This window comes from Daphnia pulicaria, chromosome 8 (genome assembly GCF_021234035.1).
Source record: "Daphnia pulicaria isolate SC F1-1A chromosome 8, SC_F0-13Bv2, whole genome shotgun sequence".
NCBI lineage: Eukaryota > Metazoa > Arthropoda > Branchiopoda > Diplostraca > Daphniidae > Daphnia > Daphnia pulicaria.
Window position 1 is genome coordinate 831401 of NC_060920.1, and position 10470 is coordinate 841870.

The window sequence follows — 10470 nt, forward strand, 5'->3', positions numbered from 1 at the left end:
TGACAAACCATTTTTAGTAAACAGACGTGAGAGTAAAGAGGGTGGGGAACTGGTGATGACATTTCCCACTTTAATCAAAGTGGAAGAATTTTAGGATATCGAATTTGTGTGTGTAAGATGGACAGCTATACTCCAAATGTCACACAGCACATAGAAGGTAAATTGAACAAGCAATCAAATACAATTTAGTGTTTTGTTTTAATTCTTCTGTGTTTGTACAGCCCTAGGGGGTTGGGTTTCTGTAGGATATATTGGAGTAGTCACTTCTTCCCTTTTGCTTTGTCTCTACATGTACAATGTGTTCATTTTTATTAAGAAGAACCCATCGTGGGCGAGAAGACACCAAGCCTGGATTACGTCCCTTCCAATGGCAATCTCATTTATTTCATTGGCATCGTTTTTCGTCCCTCGAGCCACCATTATGTGTGAGACCATCAAATTCATGTAAGAAGCGATCCATTCTATTTTTGAATCTGATTTAAATATTTAATGAATTTAAAATTTAAAATTTTCTCTTAAAAAACTTTTTTCTATTGGAGAATAGATACATGTCGTTTATTATGGTGCAGTTCTTTGAAACTGTAATCGTAATTGGCGGAGGCGAGGAGGTTCTACTAAGGGTCCAAAATGGCAATAAGTGGTATGTGATTACATTCTCGCTCTTCTGCAAACAACTGCAGTTCATTCAATTCAACATAACCAAGTATTACTCATCTTTTAGTTCTCTTTTACTGATTTACTAGAAATAATTCTTCGCTTCATTCAATAACAGAAATCGGCTGCGCATAATTGGTGGGCTGATCTATCAGGCCTTCGTCTCCCAGCTGATATTAACATTTATAGTGGCCATTCTGGAAATCGCGGAAGTCCTGCGACGTGATGTAATCAATTCATTTTGCCTCAATTTAAATTCAAATAATAATTCATTCACCATTCATCTTGTGATTTAAGACGGGCGATGCAATCTTTCGGTTTTTTCTTATTCTGAACGTGTTGAGCTCTACTCTCGGATTGGTGTTTTTCAATGCTCTCAATGTTGGTCTCAGTGCTCATCTCAACTCGAACTGGCCAAAGTTTACGGTAAAAATGTTTTAATTATTTTTCTGTGTTGCTCCTGAATTTTTTTGTTTTTTCAGAAAAAATATTACGCCCTATTTTACTTCATCTGTGTCCAAAGGGCTCATAGCCTTTTCATCAGCGTTTTTAATTTGTTCAATGTCGAGTCGCCAATTCTTACATGGACAAGTAAGTATACGCAATATTTATTTAATTACTACGTTGTTTGTACTAATAGTCTCATGCAATTGCAGCAATCGACGCGGCGGCATCAATGCTTGAAGCTTTCATTTTTGGCATAGTCTTTTTCTTGTTCTTTAAAGTCGTCGTTGTAAAACTGGACTAGGAAAATACTTCCAAAAATGATTCATTTCTTGTTTGTACAATCAGCCCGACAGTCAGCCACCTCCAATTAAGGAAGCGATGACTTGGCATCCAAAGCCACAAATTAAGGCGACTTTGAACAACTCAATTGCTCAGGCAATCGCCGTTAATTCTGTTTATATTTCTTTTGAGTTAGTATTACTTGCTAAAAATGTTAAATAATAAAAAGACAAACAAATGATAATGGTATAGTTTTCATTTAAGAAATTTTATTGAGACATTCAAACAAATCAAGCACACACAACTTGACACACATTCTTCAAATTCACACTCCATTCATTGACACGAAGGAAGATAAGGAAGAGAAGGAAATGAGAATAAAGAAGGGTAAACAAAAAGAAAAGAAATCGGGTCGTGATATATTGACAATGTTGATCCAACAAAACTTAAATTCGACACCCATTTAACGCGCCTTCAACAGCTAGCAACTATATTTCCACAATGGTGCGAAAATATTTCGACAACAGATGTATAGCGTAGATACTTCGACCTAACCTAATCTAACCTAACCTTAACTACCTTAACCTAAACTTAAAAACTAATTGTCGAAGTACTTACGCATACACTGTGTCGACGTATTCTCGCACCATTGTGGAAATATAGTTGCCATATGTCGAAGGTGCATCAAATGGGTGTCGAATTTAAAGTTTTGTCGGATGAAACTACCAATATCCGACCCAATTTATGAAAGAAGAAGATGACGAAAAAGATGAAGAAGAAAAAAAGGATGAAGGGAAAGATTTAAGGGGAAAGATGAAGAATAAGATAAAAGACATAAAGACATAATGAGCACATAGAAAAGAGTAATTTTTTTTTTGTTTTGTTTTGTTTGTTTGTTTTTGGTGGGAGGGAGGGGGGAAAGGGCATTTTAATTGTATCGTGATTTTCCTTTACTTAGGTCCTTTTTTTTGTTGAATTGACGAGACGTTGACTTCGGCCAACAGTTCCGCGTAAGCCGATTGGCAGCTACTCAGTCTCCCGATGAAGGTCATCTTACCGCTGATGCCGTCAGAGTTAACTGTACGATTGATTCTTACGAAGTGCTCTCTTCCAATTTCGTACAGCCTGTAGTTTTTAATTCTTTTAAACAGTTGCAAGTTTGAACATTCCGTAATGACTGTTAATCCGCGTATGATGTCGTTTGCGGCCGCTTTGCGCATCTCCTCCTTATTTCCGGAAATCATCAGTTTATAGGTGCCGTCGACTGCTCCTTTGATACTCACGACGATTTGGTATTCTGTTTCAATTCGATAGATGTTTGATCCTCCGCTACCAACAATCCGTCCATAATCGCCACCTTGGATGTTTTTCAGTAAAAGTCTGTTGCCAGGGAGAGATTTTTCCTCAATGGGACTAGAAACGACAACGAGTTCTTCTTCCGTCTTTACTGGGCCACTGATGATGGTGCGGGGGTCGTCCTGGGCGGGTTTCCTCACCTTGTCCTCCGTTTTTTGATTGGGTTGTAGATCCACCGTGCTGGGCTTTTTCGTTGATTTCAAGGCCTCGCCATACGTGACGGTAGATCCATCCGGGTTGACCACATAGCCACTTATCGGTTTGTTCTTGTACCTTATGTCGCTGACTGGGAAATAGACTTGCGGTTTCAAAGCGACTTGCTGATGGACGGGCGTTTTGATTTGCTCACGAGTTGGGATATAAAATGAATGACTACGGTTCTTATTGACTTCCATCATCTTCATGTCAAGTTCAAAGCCATAGTCTTCATCATCTTTGGTCACGTGCTGCTCAAGTTCTTCAGTACCACACGCAACTTCTTTCGTCATTGACTGGCCGGTCTGTGTGGAGTTATTTGCTACCTCAACAACACATCCGCATCCAACTTCCATTGTTAACGGCTTTACGGTTTGGTTGGTGGCCGCAAATTCGTTACGCAATTGCGTCATCTGCTGTTCGTATGATTTTGTAACCTTTTCAATTGCATCAACGGTCGTGATCTTATTCTGCTCAAGTTGTTCTAAAAGCTCGTCCTTTTCTGCCGTAAGACAAGACAGGTGGCGTTTAAGTTGGTCGTTAGTTGTGGTCACTTCCGACAGCGATTTTCTCACGGAAATGAGTTCGATTTCAATCTGGTCTGTAAGTATTTGAAGAGATAGGGCCCGTTGCTGATGTTGTTGCAACTCGTACCTTGTTGTCTTCAATTCGGCCGACAGCTTTGCAACTTCGGCAGCGCAATCCTCCCCGTCTTGGTTCTCTGGTATGGACGGCAGAGTGTTCCAATTGAAGCGATTCAGTCTAACGGTTGGTGTGTACAGAACTGAACGATATCGGGTTCCAGGTTTCATTTTGGTAGTTTGATCCTGGTTGGCCAATTTGGCATCTGGTAATTCGGTAACGGACTTGATGTCCGAGGTCGGGTAATTAGACTCATCTTTTTCACTTTCGTGAAAAAGAATCATGGTCCACACATATACGAAAAAGCAAACTAGAAGATTTTCCATCTTTCAGAAGTATTCTATAGTATTCTATAGTAGAGTTTGAATTCAGCAGTAGGTTGACAAAACTATCGAATAATTTATGGGCAGGATCATCGAGGCTTTATAGAAGTCGACGTCTGAAGCGGCGCTTGCAATCAACTTTTGATCCTTTCAACTTTAATTTAAAAACAAATTTTACCGTAAAAATTATTAATAGTTTTTTTAAATCAAAGATCTTCTTTTAAAGAATATTGTTCAATTATATTCAAGTCAATTGCATTATTTTAAATTAAAGATAGAAAAGCAAGCTTATCAGCTCGCCGAATGGATAGTCGTAAGCCAGTTAAAAACTGTCTTAAATGACAAATTCAGGACCTATTTTGTATTCAAAAGTGACGTTACGTTGTTGAGTGACAAAGGCACACGAAAAGCGAATTTGTGAGACAGCAAAACAGTAAGAAAATAAAACAAATTTATTCTGGGTTATTTTCAAACCATTGATCTTGTGTAACCTGACACAACATATTTAGCCGTCTTTCTTCCATCTTTCTAGCAAATAACCCATCGCCAGTCGATATTTTCAATGCTCTTTGATAGTCAAATGGCAAGACGGCCAAATCACTAATGTGTCTTACCCTTGAAAGAGCGACGAAAGTCAGGCCGGCGGTTTCTTTGGGACCGATGTCTACAACAGTTTTGCCTAGAGTTTCTCCTTGAGATTTCCATACGGTCATCGCATAAGCCAGGCGAAGGGGAAACTGAATCCGGACGGCTCTCGTGTCATCAGACCGTATGGATATTGCCGGGATTGGTATACAGTTGTGAGTTGAAATGCCGTTATTCATGGTTGTAGAGAAGAATTGAGGACCGGTATAATCAGGCCATCTAACAACGATGAAATCAGGCAGATCAACATTGGGCTGTTTGGAATAGACGATGTCAACCACGGTACCTCTGGCACCATTAGTGAGACCCACATCCGTGTTGATGTTGGATGTTAACGTTACTTGGGCTCCAATCGCAAGGTACAGTTCAACTTCAAGCCCTCGAAACTGATCAGATGGCTTTGACTTGCCACTTGAAGGCACATTTACCGACCGTAGTAGGGTGATTGGCATTTGAAGTTGTGGTAATTTAAAGTAATTCCTGCGATTAACAGCTTCGTTGGTGGCAAACAAGTAGGTCGCATCTTCAAAATCAGTGCCAAAGTTGGCAATGGCTTCCGGATTCCTTGCTTGAAGGAATTTCCACTGGTCTATGGAACAGTTTCCCTCTCTCAAAGAGTTGAGTGTGTCCAGGAATGTTTGCTGGTCAATGTCGCCATCTTCTACTTGTTGTCGTCGAACTTCTGTCAACTTGATGACGGATTGGAAAGCCAAGTAAGCGGCCCGACCCTCGTTGGCAAACGGTGCTGTTGATTGGGAATAGAGGGAAGGAGCAGCCACAGGAGGAAGCTGAGCTGGATCTCCAACCAAAATAACAGTCAGCCCACCACAAAAAAGGTTGTTGCCTTTAGCTTCACGAAGACGAGCGTCAATTTTTCCAAGCATGGTCAAGCTCAACATTGAATATTCGTCAATTATGATAATTTTAACATGACGAAATTTCTCTTGAAGAGCTGCCAGTTTCGCTCCATTAAGAGGGCCAAACTTTGTGCCTTGGCCTTTTTCTACTGGAATTTGAAATATCTTGTGCAAAGTTTCACCGCGGATGAGATGGGCAGCTTTCGCGGTGTAGGCCGAACGGACGATATGTTCTTTAGGGACAGCACTGGAAATTGCTGAAATAGTGAAGGTTTTGCCAGTACCAGCTGTGCCATTGACGATCAATAACAACTGTTTCCGAGATTGCAGAGCCTCAACAACCATATCGAACCACATTCGTTGTGAACGATTCAGTTGACTGGGACTGACAAACGGTAAATCTGTAGAATCAGTGCCGAGATCTCTTCCGTTGGTTAGATGATTAACCACCCAAGTGCTTCCACAGGCCAATTCATGTGGAGTGTAATGAAGCTGAAGACTAGTCAGCCAAGGGAAAGAACGGTCAATCACAGGTAGATCAGAACGAACTTCTTGTTCGCCAGCAGGTCGCATACCGACCGCTTGCTGCCATTCAAGTTGATTAAAGTTGTCGTTTTCAATGTTGTCTTCTTCCTGGAGGTCATCAGCTGCCTGATCTAATCGACTTTGTAATTCTTCGTCTAAGTTGAAATATTGACGCAGTTCCTGAGCTGCAGTCAATCGAAAGTCTTGCCATTGGCGTACGACAAGGTTGTCATCCAAAAGCATTGGAATAGATGATTCCGTCCATGGGAAAAACTTGATTAGCGAATATCGGCAGAACAGATGGTAGGTAGCTGACGTAGGAGAATTTCGATGCACCGGGAATGTCAAAACAATGGTCTTGTCCGGCTTGGGATTATTTCTAAGATTCCCTTTGACGACAGTGAAGTGACGACAAAACTCGATAAAATTGGGTTGATCAAGATTCCAATTGGGGTAGGTGTTTTGTTCAATGTAAACATGACGTTTGGCAAAGTAGGTAAGCAGAGTTGGTCGAGTTTCCAACTCACCAGTCGTTGGATTTCTGAAGACTTCGTTTACAGTCAGGTCCAAAGAAACGTTGACGTAATTGAAGGATGATTCACAGTGGTGGCCGGAAAACAAAATGCGCGACGCTTCACCTTTCCCGATGTCACGATGGCCAATGGAACGAATGATAGAGGAGCGAAAAGCGGAGCCAGCATTATCTGTGACATCAGCCTTGTTGATAATCGTTTTGATCACTTGCTGTAAAGTGTTTCCAGACCGCTCTTGTTTGCTAGCATACTTGACCATGTAGTTCATTGCAGCGTGATGATCAAGAATGAGCTGAAGATCTACATTGGCACACCAATGTTCCAACATTGATCTGTTGTGAACATTCATGTACTTGTCGTTTCTTTTGAGAACAATTTTCGCACGAACAGAGTCTGTGTTTCCGATTTTTTCAAAAACTATTCTCGATTCACTAACTAGATCAAAAGGAAAGTGGAAACGACATTTGCCGTCCTTCGATTTACAGTAACCGTCTGGTCGACAGACGTGACGTTGAACACAGTTTGCCAATCTTTCGTAGAAGTCGTCCATGGCTGCTCCATCGTTCAAAATTGACGAGACATTGCTTGAACACGGATGGGGAACTGGTACTTCAGCATTGAACGGGTTGACTGGATCAGACCGAGTATTACAGGCACACAACAGAGTATCGGCATACTTTAGAACCTTGAGTTCTGCAAGAATGCCGGCTTCAACTAGATCTTGCTTTTCTTGGACGTCTTGTTCGCTAAGGTTTGCTGTGTACTGTGGATCAGCTAGTTTTTGCGCCATAAGTCGGCCAGCGTAGACTTTAATCATTAGGTCGGCAATCCCCGGGTCGTTTTTGAGCTTTACAACACCGTGGGCATGAATGGCTGTTCTTGATTGCCACTCGAAACGATACCAAAACCATTCGAGATCCAAGACACCACCGAAAAAATGTTTCATGAAAAGACGTAATTTTTCGGAAAAGTACCAGTCTGCTAGATGTAAATTTGCATTTGTACTCTGGTAGCGAAGTTTTGGTTCAGCTGAACCGTTGGGCATGAGACGATGGAGGTCGTCCCAGTGATTGTCAGCAAAGCTAACAGTAAAAAAAGCCGTGCCAAGACCTTTCTGTTGCATTATAGCCTCTAATTCTCTTCGACGCTTGCTCCAGTAGGCGTCACTGCCAGTGACATTGGCTGTATAGGAGTACATTTTGCTGATGACCGAGTCAAGTTGACCGTTGGCAGCCATAGCCTTAAGTTCCTCCATAGACAATGCAGCTTCTTCGGGATTTTGTCTCAGAAAAACGGAACACTGCCCAAGGGCTCGATGGCGTCGTATGCGATCAACCGACCAAAAACAGAAGCGCTCATGTTCAGCAAACGGATAATACAAATACCCGTTTGGATGAGATTCGTCGGGTTCCTTTGTACAATCAATCTCGGCATATTTCATTAAGTGGTTAGAAGCAACGAGTTCGGATAGGTCTTGTCTGCGACCTTTCTTTGTTGGGTCAGCTTGCCCAAGAGGAAACAACTTGATGAAAGCCAGAGATGCAAGACCAGACATGACCTCAAATTCGTTGATAGGCTCAGTTGAAATTGTTGGCCAATTAACCGGATCGAGCGCATTTAATATTTCATTTTGTTGAGGAGGCCTGATGTTGTTTGAAATGACGAAAGCGACATCAGGAGGTTGTGGCTGATCAAGAATGTCTTCTGATGGAACATCCCTTGTCATGGCTCCTTCGTCAGTGACATTCAATTCATCGTTGTCGCTGTCCATCGTCGGAATATTTAACAAAGGTCCATCTTCGGGCAGCAAATCACAGTTGGTCTGGCTAAAAGTGATACGATGTGAAGCAAAGCCTGGATGGTTCTGAATGAGAAATCGGCCAACTGCTTCAACTCGTTTACGGCAAACTTTGAATTCGGCACAGGTGTTGTCCACACCTCTCCTTCTTATGACGAGGCACGGAAGTTGCTCTGCTGTGAGAGGAATCTCTCTGATGAATCCGGCTACGTCTTGTTTGAAATTTGCCACGTAGCCACGAGAAACATGTCCACCAGAAGGTAGCCGGAAGACAGACATGATGGAAATTACTGGCGAGAGAAGCATTTCTTCAAGAGGAGTAAGTTCCCGAAAGTGCTTCTGAATTGCTAGTGGAATAGATGAAAAATCACGCACCATATCATTTTGAATGCCAAAAGGGTTGAATTCCGTAAGTTTCTTGCAACGGCAGCAAATGTAGGGATCGACAATTGCATCTGTTGTAGGCCACAATTCTCGACAGTGGAGGCAATGCTGCTGATTTAATTGATGCAATTCAGAATGGAATTTTTTCATATGCTTGTCGACGAAAGGTTGCTTATGAAGCGGTCCATTGACGGAAGCATCAAAAACATCTAGATATTCTTCTTTGGAGATTTGACGGGTTTCCCTAGATCGTCGTTGAATACTTGCATTACTTTGTCGCCTATCGTTAGCTTCATCTTGGGTTTCATTGGATATTCTGGCGGCAAATCGAGCAGCGGAAGCAGCAAGTCTAGCAGCAGTTTGTTGAGGACACTCGGCTTCTCTGTCGAATGTATGCCTCAGAGCATCTTCAGCACGGCGATTAACAGTCTGTTGTTCAGACTCGGCTGATCGTACTGCAGAATTCCTGAGAGCATTTGCTTCAAGTCGAGCACACCGCTGAACTTCAGACTCGGCTAATCGTGCTGCAACATTTCTAGCAGCATTTGCTTCAAGTCGAGTACAAAGCTGTACTTCGGACTCTGCTGATCGTGCTGCAGCATTCCTAACAGCATTTAATTCAAGTCGAGCACACCGCTGAACTTCAGACTCGGCTAATCGTGCTGCAACACTTCTAGCAGCATTTGCTTCAAGTCGAGCAAAAAGCTGTACTTCAGACTCGGCTGATCGTGCTGCAGCATTCCTAACAGCATTTGCTTCAAGTCGAGCACAAAGCTGTACTTCAGACTCGGCTGATCGTGCTGAAGCATTCCTGACAGCATTTGCTTCAAGTCGAGCACACCGCTGTACTTCAGACTCGGCTGATCTCGCTGCAGCATTCCTGACAGCATTTGCTTCAAGTCGAGCAAACCGCTGTTCTTCAGATTCCGTTGCTCTACGTTTGGCTTGCCTAGCTGCAAGTTCATCCTTTCGTTTTCTCTTAGAAGACATTTTGACGTTCGATAATCCGGGAATAGATTTGACTATTGCTTTTGGTGTGGTAAAAAAACAATCAGGCAGAAACGGTATTTTTGTGTGGTAAAAACAGTCTGACAGAAACGATGTGTGTTTGGCACCCTTTAAAATCAATTTGTTTTTTTTTATGGTAAAACAATCGATATTCTGGGAATAGAAATCATCAAAGTGATGGAGCAATGTGATTTCTTGTTTTCTTTGTATGGTAAAAAAAACAATCAGGCAGAAACGGTGTTTTTGTGTGGTAAAAACAGTCTGACAGAAACGGTGTGTGTTTGGCACCCTTTTAAAATCAACTCGAGTCGAATCACCCTTATATAACCTCGTATCAACACTTTCTTTCGCAATTGCAATCCTGTGGGATTTTTCTGTCACAGTTCAATATCCTTGCAAGTTATTTTCGTTTAGTTTGCTCAACTCAAATGTTCCTATTTTTACAAATAAAGTTCAATAATTGAATTTAAAAATAACCATTTTTTAGTCAAATAACTGCAAAACATAAATGCAAATCTGGTTGTTGCGTCATGGATGGGACATCAAAGATTGCGTCATCACGGCGATACTACGGACATCTGGTGGTGATTTGTTTGGGCGGAATATATTCGTAAAATTATTTTACTCATGTTTAACCATCCATTACGAATATATTTCAATAAAAATTATTCGACGAGAAGGATGAATTTTTAACTTAACACTTTAAATAAATGACACTTACATATGTAGTGGAAAGTGAAATTTAAACCTAAGGTGAAAAGTTGTAGTCGCCACCGCCAGATGTCACTAGTCGTTAAGCAATTATTTTAACAGTTTTTCATTAA

At 41.6% G+C, this 10470-nt stretch overlaps 3 protein-coding genes across 3 annotated transcripts in view; 1 reads left to right on the forward strand and 2 right to left on the reverse strand.

The window, feature by feature from the left end:
- The window catches only part of LOC124312357 (collagen alpha-1(I) chain-like), a 1404094-nt gene that overhangs the window by 175286 nt on the left and 1218338 nt on the right, over positions 1 to 10470 (reverse strand). The window lies entirely within an intron of this gene.
- LOC124312440 lies at positions 9 to 1621 on the forward strand. Its single transcript, XM_046776955.1, has 7 exons — positions 9 to 157; positions 222 to 444; positions 545 to 703; positions 773 to 881; positions 952 to 1080; positions 1137 to 1245; positions 1311 to 1621. Exons 1-7 carry the CDS (start codon positions 118 to 120, stop codon positions 1400 to 1402), a joined length of 861 nt encoding a protein of 286 aa, XP_046632911.1. The 5' UTR covers positions 9 to 117; the 3' UTR covers positions 1403 to 1621.
- LOC124310689 lies at positions 4349 to 7402 on the reverse strand. Its single transcript, XM_046774646.1, has 2 exons — positions 6940 to 7402; positions 4349 to 6756 (listed from the first exon to the last, which is right to left on the reverse strand). The coding sequence occupies exons 1-2, from the start codon at positions 7400 to 7402 to the stop codon at positions 4349 to 4351; spliced, it is 2871 nt and encodes a 956-aa protein (XP_046630602.1).

Excerpts from the sequence above, each read along its gene's own strand:
- LOC124312440 (XM_046776955.1), top strand. The coding sequence starts at position 118 with ATGGACAGCTATACTCCAAATGTCACACAGCACATAGAAG. Across the intron at positions 704-772 it reads ATTCAATTCAACATAACCAA|AAATCGGCTGCGCATAATTG; the intron begins GTATTACTCATC and ends ATTCAATAACAG. Across the intron at positions 882-951 it reads CGGAAGTCCTGCGACGTGAT|ACGGGCGATGCAATCTTTCG; the intron begins GTAATCAATTCA and ends TTGTGATTTAAG.
- LOC124310689 (XM_046774646.1), bottom strand. The coding sequence starts at position 7,402 with ATGAAACATTTTTTCGGTGGTGTCTTGGATCTCGAATGGTTTTGGTAT. Across the intron at positions 6,757-6,939 it reads CTGTCGACCAGACGGTTACT|ATCTTCAGCTCATTCTTGAT; the intron begins GTAAATCGAAGG and ends GTGCCAATGTAG.